General features: G+C 41.4%; 1 protein-coding gene across 6 annotated transcripts; it reads right to left on the bottom strand.

The window, feature by feature from the left end:
- Positions 1-22: 22 nt before the first annotated feature.
- prdm16 (PR domain containing 16) lies at positions 23-20048 on the bottom strand. Of its 6 annotated transcripts, none has more exons than XM_031844762.1 (12): positions 16012-20048; positions 15700-15865; positions 15368-15521; positions 13126-14803; positions 12884-12971; positions 10845-11014; positions 10609-10686; positions 9806-9975; positions 8112-8283; positions 4738-4995; positions 4053-4230; positions 23-2179 (listed from the first exon to the last, which is right to left on the bottom strand). In XM_031844762.1, the coding sequence occupies exons 1-12, from the start codon at positions 16203-16205 to the stop codon at positions 2045-2047; spliced, it is 3441 nt and encodes a 1146-aa protein (XP_031700622.1). In that variant the 5' UTR covers positions 16206-20048; the 3' UTR covers positions 23-2044. The 6 variants fall into 6 exon arrangements, with proteins under 6 accessions (XP_031700622.1, XP_031700623.1, XP_031700624.1 ...); XM_031844763.1 differs by having other exon boundaries at positions 12884-12968; XM_031844764.1 differs by having other exon boundaries at positions 15718-15865.
- Between the last annotated feature and the right edge of the window lie 51 nt (positions 20049-20099).

The raw sequence follows: 20099 nt of genomic DNA, 5'->3' as shown, positions 1-20099 counted from the left end.
CCCCCCCCCCCCCCCCCCCCCCCCGTTTCAGCAGCTATCTACAGTTATCTACAGTACCCATGAGTCATGCCCTCCAAAGCACTGCTACCCAATCGACCCCATGGAATGAGCTTTTATTATGATCTGAGAAGAATATCAGGGAATATAAAGTTAAACTCACAATCAAGTGTTTCTGTTTATCCCTGTCCAGAATTTAAAATGAAGATATTGTTCTGCATGTTTTGGAAGGACAATCCAGCATAATTATGATATTCATTTTAACACTATATGTGGTTAAGTTTATGCTTTTTTTTTTGGTTTCATGAGACCTTGATTCCATTCTTGCATGACCAGCTTTTCTGTTGCTTCAGTGCAGTGAAGACTAGATGTTCATTCAGACGTGACTGAGTGTTTTAGACTGTTGGACCATGTAATAAAGGACAACTTATTATAAAAAGAATATTAATTGTTTACACTAAATATATCAAATGAAAAACCAAGTGGGAAAGGGAGCTTGATGTGGTAGAAACTAGTCGGATTCAATAATTTGACAACGCAATGCCCCTTTTCTGACATTTCTGAAAGTTGTCCAAGTTTGACCCCCCCATAATACTTGAACCAATTCGAACAAGAAACATTCAGCATACTGGGTAAAATGGTTGAACTGAAACAAGAAAAAAACTAAACACTGCAGGACGATACGTTGCCAAATAGGATCTAAAACTAACTACAGCTATATTTCACTATAAATAAAAACAATTCATTTCATGGGTTCTTTCCATTTTGGCACACTAACGCATCCAAAGAGATTCAGAATCTCCCTCACTTTCTGGCGTTCATTCCTTCAGCATCAAGAAAAGAGGGATAAAATGACATGCCTTCATTTTCACTCCTCCAGTCATGACAAAACAACCAAAAATAAATACATACACACACATTTCTGAAATCAAATATATAAGAGCGTAATAATAAGAAAAGAAAAAAAACTATGACAGCAAATGCAAGCCCCTTGGAAATGAAATGATTGTCAGAGAACAAAACATTTTCTATGGGTTATTTGGCACATACCACTCTTGCTATGAACATCTAGGTTATTTTGTACATCATATGTCAATATCATAGAATTTTGGTCCTTCTCTAAAATAATTATATTAACAATTTAGCACGGTGGTGCCTACAAAAACAATACTGTGGTATCTAAGAGGAGAGGAATAAAATAAAATTAACAAATGTCGATGAAATAAACAAGCAGAGAAAGACTTTCCTCATTTTTTTGAGTATGATTTGAATTCATTTTCAGCGTGATCAAATTGGGTAACCAATTACAATGGCTAGTGTCCCAGATAGCTCATCAAAATCACCAGTTGCTGTGCACATTTGAACATTGAACATCATTCTCCATGTAATCATTAAAAAAAAAAAACAAGTCTACTGGAACTTGGATTCCCTCAAGTAACATTTAGTGTGGTGCAGTTATAGCTGAAATAAGATCAGTACATGACTCGCCCGTGATTGGTGAGGGAAACCTGGAGACAATAGTGCACGCGCCCACTATATGTTCCTGGTGAAACACCAACACCTTGTGGACATGCAGTGCTAATGCAGGGCTGATGCTGCAGTGCTTGTAGTAGGCGGTGTACACAGACTTTAGAGACATACTAGTCATTAAGTGTCTTTGAGAGCCTTACGTTGGGTCTCTATGGTGCTGGAGTGAGCCTTGTGGACTTGGGGAGGATCAGAGTAATGCAGAGTTTCAATGCTGTTGAGAAGCATTTAGCATGTCCTTCACATCAACAGGAGCTTAGCAGTGCTTTCTTTTTGAGTCTTGTGAGATGTCTCACCAAGGGTCCCTCCTCTCTCTCACTCACATCTACACGCACACACACACACACGCACACACGCACATCTCCACACAAACATATCCTTTCTATCTTGAATGAATGTGACACAGAATTCTTCTCTAGTGTCCACGTCTCTCACTACTCATGTCCACTCTGTCTCTTGTTCTATCCATTTTGCGAAACCAATGTTTCCCCTACTCTTTCTACCGCTTCCGCTCTCTCGTCTAGATGTGGTTGAGCGGGTGAAAGCTGCTCGTCTCGGACGGTCCACCTCCCATGCTCAGCCAAGCATCCAGGGAGTTCTGGGAGGGCGCGTGCAAAGGTTTGTTCTCCGAGAGAGACAGCATCATTGCATAAGCCTGCGGGAGAAGACAGGTTACTTTTCACAGGAGGAAACGCAATACTTTCAAACGCTCATTTTTAGGAACATTTCTCTCTGTCAAATGTCATTTGTATGGCATACTATACTATACATGTTTTGATATTTTATGAATTGTTTTAGGACATACTATACTAAGACTTTTTTATGACATTTTTTAAATATTATGAATATATATTATGACATTGTCTTATGATTTTTGTGACTTTTTTATGACATACTACACTAACAGAATTTTTGTAACATTTTTATGGCAGATTTTATATGATTTTTTTGTGACATACATATATGATGACATTTTTTATGGCATACTTTATACTATTTCTATTGCTTTTTTTAATAGAATACTATACTATGCATTTTATGGCAAACTAAATTATGATTTGACCGTTTTTGTGACATCTGTGCTATGTCATTTTATGCATTTTTATGGCATACTATACTTGGATACCTTTATGGCATTTTGTACAATAATGTTTTTTCATTATATTTCTTTTTATGAGATACTATACTGACCCTTTTTTATGACATACCATACTATGATATTTTTACGGCAGCTTTTGTGACATACTACACTATATTCTCAAAGTTCTAGGTTCTCAAAGTTTTAATGACTGAGTGCCAATTTAACGAGCCAGCATATGATATGGTTGCTGCACAGTTAAAGTGCACACCTACAAAATATTGTTTCCATTTCACGTCCGCATTATACTGCCAAGCTGTCCACTGAGATTGCTAACTTTAGGTAACAGCACAGCTTGAAGAAGTAGCCGAGCTTAGTGTATTAAATGCAGACTATTGACAGAGAAAGTATTCAAATGGAGCACAGACGATTCAAATATAATGCATACATTTCATGTCACGTTCAGGGGTTGCAGAAAATGTTCCTGAGGACCGCCATTGAGAAACTATGCCGGCGTAAACCATCATCACGGTGATAGCTCAATCATCATTATTCAAAATCAGACAGATTATTAATGATTGATTATAGTGCTCATATTGAAACAGACTTTACAAATTGCTTCACAATTCAGGACACCACACCACATCATACCATCATTTCTTGACAATATACCCGATAATTATGTTCTTCATTAGACTGTTTTAAGACTGAAGATCACAGTAAAGAGCAGGGTACAGGTAATATGTGAGTCAGTTAAGTGAGAGGAAAAGACGAGAGAGAGCAGGACAAGAGGCACTTCAGCCTGACTTAACAACCTTTTCTTTCCTTAAGCATCTGAAAATGTGAAAGAATCCATCTCATCTAGAGCTGTGCGATATGGCCAAAATCTTCCATCACAATATAGGTAATTTCCTAAGTTTATAACGACATATATCATGATATAGCACGTTTTCTGGTGATTAAATAGATAAATAGTCTATATGGAATAACCACATGGAAAAAACAATTTTTGTCTAGTCCTGCGTGAGTCAAATTCTCAAATACAGACAAATGAAAATGATTTTCTTGTTTTATTAAGAACTTGTGAACGTGACAGTTTCAAGTCAAATTATAGAGAAGCAATGAATAAATATTTCCAGCTTTACATTGACTATGTTTATATGGGGTATTCCCGAAGCAGAATTCTTACTGATTCAGATTTTCTGAGAAATTTGAGTCAGTATGTGGTTGTTATCATCAATTTAGATGAATAGTTAAATATTGTGTATCGCGATATCTCAATATACGATTTCCTCACAGTATGATTCCATTGAAAGACAATAAATTATTATATTGAATTATCACCCAGGCCTAATCATCTTCCCTTTTCTCTGTAGCCACAGGAAGCATTTTGTCCTTCCTCCTGTCCAATCAGAACAACATGCGTTTCCTTCCCTCTTTCTTCACATACCTGGGTTTTAGCCTGCCTGTACAATGTCTCTTTCAATGCCTCCGACTCTAGTGAAGTGTTAAATATGTCTTTAACATCAAAGGGTTGCTCATCATTGGCTGCTTTACGTAACCCCTCCAGACTCTTGGGAAAGCTGGGCAGACCCTCCAGGTCCAAGAGAGAGCCTTCCTCTATACACCTGCACACCGTGGATGGATGGATGGCAGAAATAGGGCAGTATGGATGGGTTGGTTGATAGACGGATGGATGGGTAAATGGAAGATAGACACCAGGAAATGGATAGATGGAGAATTAATGCAATGGAGGGGGGTGGGGGGGATGAAAGGAGGAAGTTAAAGTGAAGGAAAACATGAGGAGAAGAGAAAAGGAGAGGTACGATCAATAAAAGGACCGGTAGAGGGAATACATTGAGAGAAGGAAAAGGACAGAAGAGTAGGAGCTGAAGCAGAAAGTCGTTTTTTGTTTTGGGTGTCTGTGAAAGGAATCTATATCAATCCATGTTTTACTTCTTCCTACTGTTTAGAAGTGGCAGTAGTTATAATTGAAAAATATACAACTGTCTGTTTCTGTTTAAAGGTTGTTTAATAGATAAGGGGTACATTTGCCGTGGTTATTAGGTGTAGATAGTAGAGTGTCCACCAACACTGACTTATGTGGTTTTCTGTATAATTAACAAAATAAATACCTGCGAGTGTGTTCATAGCCCATAGCTAATGGAGCTGTCTCCGTCTCTTCCTCCTCCTCGTCCTCCTCATACACTCCCGTCGTGACGGGAGATGGGGACTCGGGCGCCTCATCGTGAGACTTCTCTGTCAGGCTGCCTTCCTCCTCCTCCTCATCGTCGCCCTCCACTTCGTCTTCCTCCTCCTCTAGCCCCCGGAGCCCTAGCTTAGAGTTGGACAAACTGTAGCTCGGTGGGTGTTCCTCCTCAGCCTGGTCTGACCTGCAGAGGGATCAAAGGTCAAAGTAGAGAGGAAGTGTTAGTGATGTTGGCAACCGTTCCTAAAAAGACTACCTTTCTCCTCCCGTATTAGTGATATTTCAGTATAAGAAACAGCCATTTAGACATCATGTGAAGTAATGTATATATGGTTTGTGGTGCTGCATGCTCCCTGTGGAAAAAAACCTCAAACATTGCTACAAAAGCAAAAGACTAAGTTTCTAAAATTGTGCAAGGCAAAAAACAAACAGTCTGAAGTTGTTTTTGGCTCTTATAGCTGCATGTGAGCAGCTTACCGAGCCAATTAGGGAGGGCTTAAAGGAGAAAGACGCTAAAAATCAGAATCATGGGTAGTGTAGTAGCCAGGCTTTTTCAGAGAAAGATCAATAATGGAATTAAAATGGAGCATATCTCTGGTTTTACTGCATTGATTTTGTTTTTCTTTTGTTCCAAATTATCAAAACCATATTTGCAAATTTCCATCGCTGAGTGCTCTTCTTAATTCTTACCAGATTGAAAAGTGAGAAGGACTTGTTTTAGTCTTAGTTTTAGCTTTCTGTCCAGTCTAAAGCTGGGTGGCTGTTACCATTTCCTGACCATTTAAAAGACATGACTCATCACAAGCAGAGAGTGAAACCTAAATAATCGGTTGACAGCATGCACAGTCCAAGGCCAGTGTCCACACAAACAACATGGGTGCTGACAGTCTGCCCGGAGCGCTTTTCAAACGCCGACACATGATTAATTGACCGGCTCCTTAGAAACAGAACAGGAGATGGCCCGCTGCAGACCGGCTCCTCTACACCCCGTAATGGTGGAATATACATTGTGTGACTGAGGGAAGACGATGGCTGATCTGCAAACAAGCTATCAGCACACCACCATTACGACCTGCCATCTGTACATTTTCCAGCCAGCACCCCAACCCCCCCCCATCACCCCCAGACCACGATGTCATGGCTCATGATATCATTTCCTCTGGGACGGCAAATCTACCCCTTCCATTTTTGCCACACAGTGGACATTTATCAAATCAGACAGGGTTACCTCTGGGAAGGGGTGCACAGGGACAGGATTGGGTCACACACAGTGGGTGGGTAAATGCGGGTAAGGGGACTTTGTGGGGGTGGGGGGGAGAAAAGTTCTCCTCTTTCAATCTAGATTAAATATCACTATAATCAAATTGCAGAGCTGGTTGGTGGGGGGAAAGTCCATGCCTATGTACAGAGAAAGAAGCGTAGCTCTGACAGGGGGGCCCTGGGTTTTGTCATTTAGTCTAAACACGTCAGTTGGGTGTTTGTGTTAGCTGGCTGGGGGTATGGATATAGCGGGTGGATGGGGGAAGAGCTCCATCATCAGTGGATCTCCTAGACAAATTCCTAAACCTGAGTTTAGCCATTGTAGCCCAGTCCCAGACAAGGAACCAGCTCCAACTGTAGTTTTATCCAAAACCATAGAACTGAAGCCACGGCCTGGGTCCTCATTCCAGCCCTAATTATAACCTGGATTACGGTCTCGAGGAGACAGATACCTCTTAGTCCTTCAACACTGCAGTAATGGGGATATAATATAATATTTTATGTCATCTAAACTCCCTAGCTTGTGTCTTTTAAACTTCCCTCACTTAGAGCAGCAGTGCTGCCTCAGCATCTCCAACATCCCCAGCTTGGAAACTGGCCAAAGTTTTCATGTGAAAACAAGAGCTACCAGGGACTTTTTATTTTGACTGGCTATGATGCTGAAAAAGGGGAGAAAATAGGTTGCAAGGGCGGTTAAAAGTGATTACAGATAGTCATCCATGAACGTGTGTTCGGCGTTTGACTTAAGTCACTCAGAGGGAGAATAAACAGCAGGCTGTCTGGTGGGTGGACAGAAAGAATAATACATAATTACAGACATTAAAATGTCAGGCCAGCTTGTTGTGGATGAGACCTAGTATTGATCCCAGATGGCAGAGGGGCTAAATTGCCACTGGGTCTGCTGGCCATAATGCATGTTGACAAGTAGGAGGCGGAGAATGATGGAGAAAGAGACAGACAAAAAGTGAGACTACCAGAAAGGAATTCACATAGAGAATGAGAGCGAGATGAAGAGTGTAAAGAGTCAAGGAAAGAGGTAAACTAACACTGGAACAGAAAAAACATTTCATACTCCTTTTTCCCCCAAATACCCTCTTCTTTCCTGAAGCTTCCCACCAACTGAGCGACTAACACTGAAGGCATTTCAGGACTTAAAACAGGGTGCCTGTTTGGTTGAAAAATAGACCAACCATTTTCATAATTTCACAAGTTTTAGAGTGCAGAAAAGCCACACACACATGATGATCAATCCTGCCAGAATTAATGGTAAGCAGAGTCATTTACCAACTACAGCTGCATACAGCAGGTATGAATTGCAATTCTTCACAAAGACAGCTCTAGTCTAAGCTTTAGACATGGCTAAAATGTTTAAAACTAGGGAAAAATACCTTGATGGCTATGTGAAATGAGCTGTGACTAAATTCCTTACAACAAACAATTCTACGCAGGTCATGCACACTAAATCAACGTTTGTGCTCTGTTGAAATACACCTATGTTCGACAATGCAGTGCACAAAAGACCATCAGAAGCAGCTCACACCTGCAAAAGTTAAAACAAATTGCGGATGGTGTCAAAGCAGCTGCAGTAAGAGCTTTGTTTTTATATTTTGGTTGAATCTAAATACCAGTGGCTCTAAGCTGCACTTAGATAAACTGTTAACGCAGCTGCAACTACTGTTAGTATGCAGTATGAAATCTGTTGTTGGTGACTACTGCCATACAAATTCAAGCCACTGGAGGGCACTGTGCACCAAGTAATAGCATGTATGTTATTGTGTACAGGGAGAAAGAAAGGGCTAAAAAACTATGAGCACAACTGTTGCTTTTAGTTTAACAAAATGTGTGTTTGTTGCTGCTTTTTCATACCTGTCAGGATTACATGCCCTGATAAGGGGCGGGATATCGAACATGTCAAAATGAGGACATTTCACCTTTTTGCTTTAGAGTTTGGAGAACAATAAGGTTTTAGTAAGAATTGGCACGGGGAGTAGAAGGTTAGCCTCGTGGATCAAATGTAATCACTGAAGGTTTTCTTGTTACCTCTTATCCGTGGAGCTCGTGGCCTGGTTCATCTCGCTGTTGGAAATGAAGTTGCGGATTTCTGAGAAGTACGAGTCCTCCTTCTCATCTAAAAGTGCATGATTGTCTGGCTCGGAGTTTGGGGAGGAGATGGTGGTTCCTAGGTTGGAAAGCATCCCGGACTGTTGGCTCACTGTTGGGGAAAGCGTGCAGTCATACACATCCACACGCATAACCACACATGGACACACACACACACACACACACACACACACACACACACACACACACACACGCATGATTAGTTTGATGATCATCAGACATACATAATAGATAAGTTTTAGGATAATTATAAATATTGTGGTTGTTATTACTATTATACACATTATTCACATCTTAATATAACAAAAGGATGATATTGTGCTATTTTCTTGTCGTGAAACTGGGTTGAATATATTTTATCAAAAAGGTTTTATATCATTTGTGTTCTTACAAATTCTATACCTTAGTATAAAGATGGATTCCACTGTTACATACGGCATCACAGGAAATGCTTTTTTCTTTTTGGTGACACTTGACATTAGATTAGTCTTTATCAAAAAGAAATAGTGGAGAGATGACATGAAAAAAGGAGCGAGAGATGCAGCAAAGGTCCCCAGCCAGATTTGAACTGGGACGTAGCAGTTAATGGTTGGCATGTTAACCCCTCAAACAAAAGGGGGCAGCCCATAATCTTGTCTATGTTTTCATCCTGGAACACTAAAAATATAAGAAAAGGATGTGACACTGAACCAAACTGTGCTGGTTACTCCTTTATTTTTCCTAAAAGACATGTTTGACTTGACTGCATGTGTAGTCAAACTCCAACCTTACTTTAGACTATATATTTAGGGGGCATTTATAGGTTTAGAAAAATATTTCCCCTTCATTATCTTATTTTTGTTCTTTTTCTTACAGATTTCATAACATTGCTTTTGGATGAATCACAGTGGTATTTTAGGGTAAAGGATGGTGTCATTTTCAAAATATGAGAATAGCAGTGTTTGTGTTTAAGTTATGTATGTTTTCTTAGTCTGTATCTTTGCAATTTACGTTGCATACTCTTAGCAGATGCTACTGGTGTACTTCAATTTGACTCAGAATTAACAATCAAGGATACACGGTAAACAAAACATCTGGGCGCTCAACAATGAATTGCCTCTTATTAACATACTCAAGTCAAACAATAGCATCTCTTGGTATTTGAGCGAGTTAGTTTGTGTGTTGGTGATGTCACAACCCTTTACAGCTCCACTGGTTTATAATTAGTTGCATGAGGTAGAAACCAAGTGTATTGCTGTGTTTCATTAGGGTGTCATTTCAAATTTAGCACAATTGTGAAGCATGGATCACTTGAATGTAAGCGCTCAAATACACAATCATTCAATTAAAATGTTTCCTCCACACTGGGCATAAAAAGGCTGTTTTTGGCAACGCAGTAGGAAAAGCAAGTGTGAATTCTTTAATTAAGTGATTTTCCTACATCAAATCATTCACAGCACCAAGCTTAACATTTTTTTGATGTAAAGATTTACAATTTTCCCAATGGGTAATGTGAGCATTTCATTATTCATCCCATTAACATAACACAAATAACAACTCCCTGTTAATAACTACATTTCAGTTCTCACAGCCTCACTTTTCTCAGAGAACATTGAAAGATGTTGCAAACTGACCAGGAATGTTCTCGTGCTCGTGCTTCTTGAGATGACGGTCGAGGTTGGTTTGTTGACCGAAGCAGCGGTTGCACAGGTGACACTTGAAGGGTTTTTCCTTGTTATGGATGTTGCGAACGTGGCGTTGAAGATTAGATGAGATGCTGAATGAGCGGTCACAGTATTTACACCTGCCAAAGGAGAACATAGTGAGCAGGGACTTCAATCACAGGTGGAGGCAGTGTGTTCATGGTGATTTTATAACCCACCTGCTGAGGTAAACATTTAAAAAAAAAAAAGGACATGTATGTTTAAAGAAGCAGAAAATAGGTTTTAGACATTTAGTGGTGCAACTCAGAAAATCTTTCAGGAATTGGAATGAAAAGAATAGTAGGAAGGCAATGGAACTTTTTGTGTCAATGAAAGAAACTATAATCATTCAAACTACAAAGTGGCTGTGTTGCCAATGGCATTCTCTAAATCCAGTTTTCTTTGTTAATTTTTTGGGTCTTTTATCCGCCAAAGATGCACTGATCTGGTTCCTCAACTCAGGGCATCTGGAAATAGCAATTTCCAATTTGATCTCAGAGCTCTCTCTTTGCAAAAATACAATATTTACACCACAGTGCCTGGAACTCATTGGGATCATTGCTGTCTAAGTAAAGTTAGTCCAGAAAGTGATTAAGCCAAGCAAAAAAAACTGAACAAAAGCAGTGCCAAGCAAAGGGATGTCAAGTGTGGAGAATAGCAGTGAGACAAGCAGACAAAGGGAAATAAATGAATAAAAACATCTGTGATGACTAGACTGAACTAGAATAGAATACCTGTAGGGTTGTTCCCCTGTATGTGTCCGCAAGTGTCTGGTGAGGTTTGCCGAGCGAGGAAAGATTTTCCCACAGTACCTGGAGGGGAGAATGTAAAGGAAGGCAGGGAAAAGGGTGGTTAAATAATCAGTGTATTTTACCAACACTGCAAATATTTTATGTAACAGAGTGCAGTGTCATGTATGTAAACATGTCCTCAACACTGGAAACAACACGCTGCACCACAGGGCACTTACCTGCAGGAGTAACGCTCCTTGCCCTTGCGGAGGATGGCATCTGAGAGGGAAGGTGGTGGTGAGCGGAAGTTGAACAGTGGATGAGCGTGTTGCAGTGAAATGGGCGGCACATCCAGTTTTAGAGCGCCAAAGCTCTCAAGCTTCTCTGTCATGTTCTCCATGGCTGACATCTGAGGAGATGGTAGAAAACAAAAAAGGGAAGAGGTAAGAGCAAATATTTTGATAAGAAGGTGGATCACATTCATTCAATCAAATCAGTATTTGTGTATTAAAGATTTAATTAGAAACCTTGTAGTGGAAAGCTAAATTGAGCAATTCTGCCATTATATATATATATATATATATATAGAGAGAGAGAGAGCGAGAGAGAGAGAGCGAGAGAGAGAGCAAAGGAAGCCCTGAAAACAAAGACACAATGTCAGAAAAAAAACAAGCTTTGAGGAAGCAGTATATCAGAGTTTAGCCTTAATAGTTAATTGTGCTAAAAGCGAGTCACCTCTATGACCTATAACACATTAAAAAATGCTCAAGCACTATTCCTCCAGTGCCCCCCCCCCCCCCCCATCCCCCCCCCCCCCCCCCCCCCCCCCCCTTTCATACACCCTAACCTCCAGCTTCAGTGCTTTGTTCTCTACCTCTTATGTTCTTCTGCTGAAGCTGCTACTGCTGTAGACTGGCTAAATGAGGCATTTAAGAGTCCCGATTGGAGCTGTACAATATAGTTTGAGATACCCCCAACTGATAACCACTTCCCCTCCCCTACAAGCATGTGAACAAAAGGGGCCAGTTATGTAGGAGTTTATTTGCCAAAAACAGCTTACATCCTTCCTTTTTTCAGTGAATACGAGACGGGAGAGACGGGGACAGACACTCCGTCGCGATGTGTTTATTCGCAGTCTGAGAACGTGTGGAGGGGGAGCAGGGTGATTCAGACATGAGACTGAATTAGAGGTGGCATTGTTTTTGTTTAACTGGGAGGATCACAGCTGAGACACAAATGCTTGTGAAAACATTTTATCAGGGATATTGATCAATTATGAGATGATGCCATATGATGAAAAACACAATGTTAAGTACAGGGTGAACGTAACTGAGAACAGTTGCCATTAAATACTTTTTTGTTTACAAATTACAGAAAAAATAAATCCGTGTTAGCTTTTCTTATATCATTTTGTAAAGTCCAAACGACACACATATTATGTATAATGCCATATAGGACAATGCATGTTCATTTTATCTAAATGTATCTGTCTGCCTATGCACCAAATGAGTGTTTTGCAAAGTCACAGTTGATAGAGGACACAGATTTCCAGGTCAGATTAAACAGTTTCCCCAACGAGAGCCCCCCATTCTCCTGGAGACAAACACAGGATGTCCTTGATGGACACGGTGCTATTATCTAGCCAGCCAGCCAGCCACAGAGAAAAAGATTGGAGGGGGTTGAGTTATTAGCTGGCCTGTGGGCTCCCAGTGAATGAAACAATGCCACAACTAAGATTAGCGTGGCCAAGAGAGGCAGTTTGTTACAATTCAAACGGTTATTATTCTCTCTTTTATTAATACTATCATTCCTTGTAATCAAGACTTGTAGAGGTAGGGAGGGTCTGGGGACAGTCGAACAATGCGACTGATTATCAAAGGGGCTGCGATAACAGACTGTGTCTTCTGAAAAAGGTAGAAGTGACGAGGTACACAGGCGCCATTCAGTAAACAAAGGAAGAAATCATAGAGAACCCTTGAGAAAATAACATCAACACTGTGGAATGATGGTGCATAGGGCCCTATCAATTCAGGTTGCAGCAGCGTGGGAGGCAGGAGTGAGGTATTTTCACATAATACATGGTTTGAAAATAATAGTCAATTGTATCTAGGAATAATCAGCCTCTATGCAATACCTGGAGGTCAATTCCCATGTTTGGTACTCCCTTGCTGTAGTTCTTGTTCAAAGGTTTATGTACCTTTTGCTGTTTCTAATTAAGATTGAACCAAGTGCCTTCCTAGATTTGAAATGTTGCTGGGTATGAGTGTGGCAAGTCTACCTGTGGATGGAAGAGTGGCGGTGAGGGCCTGAGGAATTTTTCCTTCAGAGCTCCTACGGGGTCGAGTAGCTTCCTCTTCTCCACCCTGCTGAACCAACAAAAAGGCAGAGGGTTACGTACCAAGATCAGAGTTCATCTACAACTTCATCCCACACACTGAACACCTTCAATGTGTGAACATAAAAGCGTTACGGTTGCTCATGTGGAAATAGCAGTTTCTGGTCTAATCGGGGCTAAAATACCTGTATATGGGGTCCATGAAGAATGCTGAGGGCTTGGCGTAGTGCAGGGGTGGCGGCTGGTGGGGCTGTGCGTGTTGCTGCTGGTGCTGGGCGATGGATGAATGGTGCAACGACTGGGAATGTGGATGTGGAAACCCAGCTGGGGTTTCGTCCTTGATGGAGACCCCCTTTCCAACTCCAAATATGTGGTTCTTTCTATTTTGTGGGTCAGCTACCACACCATTATGACCACCTCGGCTCCGGCCGCCAATGCTCAGGTCTAACGGCTGTTCTTCACCGCTAGATTTTGCTAAAGGTCCACTACTGCTCCCAGTACTACTTTTGGGGTTTGAGGGGTTTGTTGGGGTGAGATGAGCTAATTTGGTCTCCTTGGCCTTTATGGTGAGATCAAATGGTGACTCTCCTGTGGAAGCAGGAGCTTGTGGTGCACCAGACACCATCTTGTGCAGCTGCTCATGAGGTGACTTGGGCTCTGCCTTAAAGAACATGCTGGGATTGAGGGCACCTCGATCAGCGCTGAAGGGGTAGAGGGAGTTGTGGAAGCTGGGCAGAAACTGGAAGGGAAACATGGAATGGTAGGGCAATGGACCCATCTTCTTCTCCTGATGGAGACCAATCAAACCTGGACCAAAATATTTCTCAGCAATAGATGCGATGGCTTTGATGGAATCTGTGGTGACTGCATTGGGATTTGTGTGGGTGGGCGGGAGGGCTTGCTCATCAGGCGGAGGGAAGAAGGAGTGCTGGGATGATGCAGAAAACTGAAAGGGACGATCAATAGCAAAGTTTCCAGAACTAGACACAGATGTTATCAACGCACTGTCTGTGTCTTCTAACTGGTGGCCTTCTTGACTTGATATGGCCCCAGACGGCTTCCTTCTTTTACCACTTCGCTCACGTTCACTCTCTCCATCGCTCTCCAGGTCAGAACCATCACCTGAAGCAGTACCGGTGGTGGTGTCCAAATCTGTACCACTTGTGGTATTAACATCTTCAAGGTCACTACCGTCAGACAAGTCTGCCATCTTAGATTTGGGCTTGGCTTCTCCAGAAGACAAATCCAGTTTGTTCTCTCTTTCTTTGACTTCCAGCTGATTCGAACTGTTACCTCCATTGGTGTTTGTGGAGCTAACCAGGGACAGTGGAGGAGCGTCTAAGGGACTCCGAGGCAATTTCACCTCCTGACTGCCGCCGCCCAGCGGGCTCTTTAGCAAGGGGCTAGCCGGCAATAAAGGTGGTCGCGGATACAGTGATGGGGAGAAGATACCTGGGAAACCATGAGGTAGGGATGGGAAGCCATGGGCTCCAGGGGAGAAGGGCAAGCCAGCATGAGGGTGATGTCGGGAGGGAAAGTAGTCAGTGAAGCCTAAACCTGACTGGTTTAGACCTTGAAGGTGGGGATGATGGGACTTGACCTTGGCCATGATGGGGCTAGAGCTCAAGGGGATGCCATGGTTGAACATCCCTGCTGGAGTGCCATAATGGTTTTTGCCCTCACAGAAGCGGCGATGCTTGTTGAGGGAGGAGGTAGTGCTGAACAACTGCCCACAGTCTTTACACTTGATCTGGGTACGGCAGTCAGCATGCATACGCTTGTGGCGGCAAAGGTTGGAGAACTGGGTGTAGGATTTGTGGCACACCTCGCCTGGGGGAGCAAATAGAGGCAGCCCATCAGGGCCTGGTTAAACCCATTTTAACACTGTCTCTAACTTTGTATACCAAATCAATAGCAACACATACATCTGAATGGAAAATGCTGATGAAATAGCTATAGGACAGATCGGTAGATGGCACCAATCATTCTGCAAATTGAAACTGCCAAATTGTTCCTAAACTACTGTATCTACATTGAATGTATTTTACAATAACAACTGATCATATGCAAGAAAGAACATAAAATATATGTGTAAATAAATACCTTAAAGAGAGCAGAACAATTGGACTCTAATCCATGATTAAAAAATATGTGTAATTCATTTTGCTTTTTTTATTACTATTGTAGAAGTATTCCAAACTATATGTCAAAGTTTTTGCTAGGAAAAAAAGAGTAAACAGGTCAAATGCATTATTTACATCATACAATCAAATTAATAGCAATAGAAATCTGATCCCTTGACCTGTATGCTTGGTTCAAACAAAGTAAACTGGATCAAAAAGTAGATGAGGTGGACAAGAAATAGGTAAAAAAATAAATGGACTGTTAAGAATAAGGCAGTCATTAACTTGGAAAGCTCTCACTTACAGATAAAGGGTTTGACACTGCTGTGGATGTGCTTATGCTGCTTGAGGCCTGACGAGGTGGCAAAGGTCTTGCCACACTCGGGGCACGTGTGAGCGCGTGCCCCCACGTGCTGGGAGCGGATGTGACGCTGAAGGTTGCTGGGATCTGTGAACACCTGAAATTTGAAACAAGGGTATGAAAATACAACATACGATAAACGATGCAAGAAAAATGCATTTTTTTCAGAATTACTAAATCTATGTCCAGTGCCATTATGAATGAAGCCTAAAAAACAAGACCAGCAGAATTTCTGAAGCAGATGATAAAGCCTGTGTGTATGGTGTACAACTTACGTGCCGGGTATGCTGTACCTTATCACAGTTTTCACACTCAAAACGCTTGCCACTGTCATGTGACATCTGGTGACGGATGAGGTTGGACTTCCAGTTGAAGGCTTTGGGGCACTGGTCACACTTGTACTCCCTCTCCTCTGTATGGACTATCATATGTTGGCCCAGACTTGATAAAGAGAGCACAAGACCATCAGTGAAATCAATACATCCTACAAGTCACAAGTCATAGGATAAATGGACTGTATGTGTTGAATGTGTATCTCTTTATGAGTACTTAAGTATGGTAGAAATTGTTGACATGCGTCTGTGTACCTGTACTCATTTGGGAAAATCTTCTCACAGTCTTTACATTCGTGGACGGGCTCGTCGCTGTCCTCACGTTCCTGTTTGAAGTCCTCTCTCAGTGTGTCAAAGATGGAGCCGGTACTGGAGCATGAATACTTCTGGTGCCGCCGCAGCTCAAGTGTTGAGGAGAACAGCTCATCACAGTCTTCACAGCGGTACATCTGCTCGTCTGCACATACACAAATACACACACATATACTGTAGGGTCAGCCATCACACAATTAAGCTTCCTAAAATATATAACAGCCATTAGACTTCCCCTGAGTCTGGCTGTTAACAATTAAATAAACTACTAAATTCCTTATTTATTCTTGTTGTCAAAACTGCATTTTCCAGTTTCACCATTCTGTGAAAAATAATCTGTCTTATGTATCATCCAATGAAATATATGGAATAAAAATATATTTATCAAATATTTATCCCAAAAATAAAAACGAAAAAGCCCTCGTATAGAAAAAGAAAAAATTTCTAAATTTGGAGTAACCCATTTAATCAGGTCAAAAGTAATTTTTAGTATATTAAGTACAATAAGTTTGTCAACATTTTAGGCAGCAACTGAGACAATTCACAGTATTAAATGGTGACTTTTATATGCAAACATCTATGACTACATTTTATGGGAGTCAAGACAAAACCTTGCTGTGCACAAAGAACCAATGAAGTGCTGCTTTGCCGCCTATTATTTATTAACTCATGTAGGTCTCATATTCCTGATGATGCAGAACCAGTTATGCAGTTTCATTATAAAACTGTTGATACTACTAAAAAAGAGGAAAATAATTATCTGTTTGTTAGTTACAGCTAAACAGGCTCTTATTTAAATAATAAAAGCAACAATCCTGCAATTGACATACCCATAAAATTAAAATCAATTAGCAGTGAAATGTGGCCCTCATTAACACAGTTAATTGCTTGTTAAAGCAAGTGTTTGCTTGAGACTGTAGGTGTAATAGCACACAAGGGAAACAATAGGGGCAGGTCTTCCCCTTCCATGTTGATAACCTTTACAATACTTCTCACCACCAAGGTCAAATACATCAAACTCGGGCCAGCTTTTTCAATAGCAAGTTCCTGAGTCAGACGCCAAGTTCAACAGATCAGGGGAAAGCCCAGCGGAGTGCCTCTGTGCACAGGCATTAATGTGTGTACGTGTGTGTGTGTGTGTGAGTGTGCATGTGTTTATGTGAATGTTTTCCAAAAAGAATGAGCCAAAGGAACAGAGGTAAGCAGGGGCACGGTGGCGCCAACCCCATGGTGATTTCAGCGCCAACCTGCCATACCCTCTTTGCCATGACCCAAGCAGCCAACGCCTGAATCGGCCCCCCCCAGGTGTCCCAACACGCCATGCACACCAATCCATCATTTCAAGGTGTACTAAATGAGTTTATCCAAAATGACTTACAGTGCATGGCTCACCTGTTTTCTACTGCATGTGACCGTTTATCCAGCTGGAACTTCTTGGGCACATTAAAAGGGCATTAGTGTAGCAACAGCAATGTGTCTAACCTTGGGGAGACCTTCTGGTCAATGGCCCATTACACGGAGCTTAAATGCTAAACCAACGCGCTCACTTTGACATCAGCGTGCACATATTTCACGGAGAGCATTTGCTCTGAAGCGCAAACATGTCAGCACTCAGATACTTTGTCTGTCTCCTATTAGAGCGGAATATGTTTCGGAAAGAAAGGGGTGCAAAACTACAATCATTTTTGTTGAATTTGAAACGGGACGAGGGTGTTGACTAAATCTCTGCGTGGGCACTCAGGTGTGCATCTGCCTCAATGAGGATACTCGTAAATAAAGGTGCTTGCGTGTGTCTATCAGTTCCTGTGTTTCTTCAGTAAGTCTGGTCTGGGCAGGTGGGGTGGTGTTTGGGGGGGGGGGGTATAAAGGGGAGACTAATAGCTCTCTGGGAGACGAAGGGAAGCACAATTATGTGCAGTTTAACAGCTAATCTGGGAGCATGGGTGAGGTCTCAGGGGACTCCTCAAGTCCTCTACTTCAAATTCCTTCTCCGATAAGCCAGAAACAGAGAGCAGGGCTGCACTGCCAAGCTCCCACTCAGCCGTGCTACCTTTCTCTCTCTCTCACACACACACACACACACACACACACACACAAATACATGGAGACAAAACAGACATCATCCCTTCAGTAGCTGGACTTTGACCGTCTCTCTTTGTCCCTCTCTCTTTCTGCTTTTCTCCCTGCACTTACAAATAAACATCCTCAAACAGTATATGCATTGTTACACTTGTTTTTTTTTTACTTGTCTGCCTTCATCCCTCTCGCACACCAACACATAACACCAAAATACTTCGGCTCTGACACACACATTCTGGCAGGTGTAGTGTCTCCCTTTCGGCGTCCCTCTATATTTCACATACATAGGCCTACACACAAAGGAATTGAACAAATAATTTACAAGTCTGCTCCATTTTTGACGAACTCCTACAACATGCCAATCTGCTTCTTTTCATCAATCAAGTTTGCTCTGAGCTTCTGTTCCCTCTCGCGTCTTTGGCGTGGAGATCCGTGCATAAACTGTGCATCATGCAGGGAAAAACCCGGTGAACTGCAGAACATCTCACCAACATCTTGTTCTCACTTCACCATTTTATAGTCAATGACAAGTAAGAGTAACCAGATTTTTTTTTTTCAACCGTGGTTCCAGAAAGACTGGAAACATAACAAAACAATGTTACCTGACAACAGCATTTCACCACAATAAGTCCAAGATGTTTAAAGAAATACAGCGGAACTACGGCCCCTTTTCCGCTTAAGTGAACTCTGATAGAAAAGCCCAGATCGACAGTGAATAGCTGTCCAAACTAGATTATGGGATAAAATATTGGATATATTCAGTCTGACGTTTAGAGGCACGGTTAAAACATATGTAGCCTACAGTGAATGAGGTTACCCACTCAAAGGGGGGGACGGGCGGGTGAGAGCACCTAAACATGTGATGCACTTTGAAATGTAATCCAGTAGGCCTGTACACTGTATATGCAGACATCAGTGTTCAGCAAGGTGTAGCGGAGCATTTAACACACAAGATCTTATAGATTTTAGAGCTGTAAGAAAAAGGACAGACCAAACTAAAACACATGTATTTATTTGGAAGATAGATATAAATTCACGAAGGATGTATTATTTATTATATTCGACAACACTGATCCAACAGCCATAAGGATTCTCTTCCCCTCGACATCAATTGTAATTTGCAAAATATTTTACACGTCTAACTAAAAACGTGGGTTTAAAGATTGGCTTAATAAAATGTTAAAAAAACAAAAAAAGTATTTTAGGCTGCCAGGTTCAATCAACTTGTACCTTTTCAATTATTTAACAATAGGCTATAGCCCACATGTGCTGTAGTTATTTTTTAACAGGAATATTAAAAGTACCACTAAAAATAACGTTTAGAGGTTTGATCAACTTTTTTTCTTTTTTTTTTACTCAGAACATGGGGCCGATTCCCAGGGGCATCAAGTAACTACACACCCATGGCAAAGTCCATAAGTCTGATACTTTGTCGGCCTAATGGCCACTCCAATGTAGGCTGATTTTCTGAGGACAAACTGCAAGTTGACTTGTGAAAAGTAAGATAGAATTATTAGTATTATTCTTTGGCTGAAATGTGACAAATATAACTCCAAGCTCTCAGCTCAAAGGTCCTGAGTGCACCCATATAAAGTGTTCTTAAGGATATGACTTCCTAATAATTTCTGCTTGATCCATGGCTTTCAGTGAGCAGAACATTTCTACTCACTAAAGATGGAATATGACAAGTGCCAATTGACGCCCGAATAGAGAATTACAGGCAGAGGCCCGTTACATTGCAGCATTGTAATGGCACAATTCAGACCAGACTCTTACGAGTAGCCTTCATTATTTGCAGGCCAATTCTAAATGACAGGTCCAAAAATGGCTTTAATGCGGGATTTAATTCTATCCTGGAAATTTATGATTCGAATAATTCACATTTCTTGACGGAAAAAAAAACTTGGAGAGAGAGAGAGAGAGAGAGAGAGAGAGAGAGAGAGAGAGAGAGA

Source organism: Anarrhichthys ocellatus, unplaced genomic scaffold (assembly GCF_004355925.1).
Source record: "Anarrhichthys ocellatus isolate YVR2014 unplaced genomic scaffold, GSC_Weel_1.0 scaffold5, whole genome shotgun sequence".
NCBI lineage: Eukaryota > Metazoa > Chordata > Actinopteri > Perciformes > Anarhichadidae > Anarrhichthys > Anarrhichthys ocellatus.
This window is presented reverse-complemented; position numbering and strand designations above follow the sequence as displayed.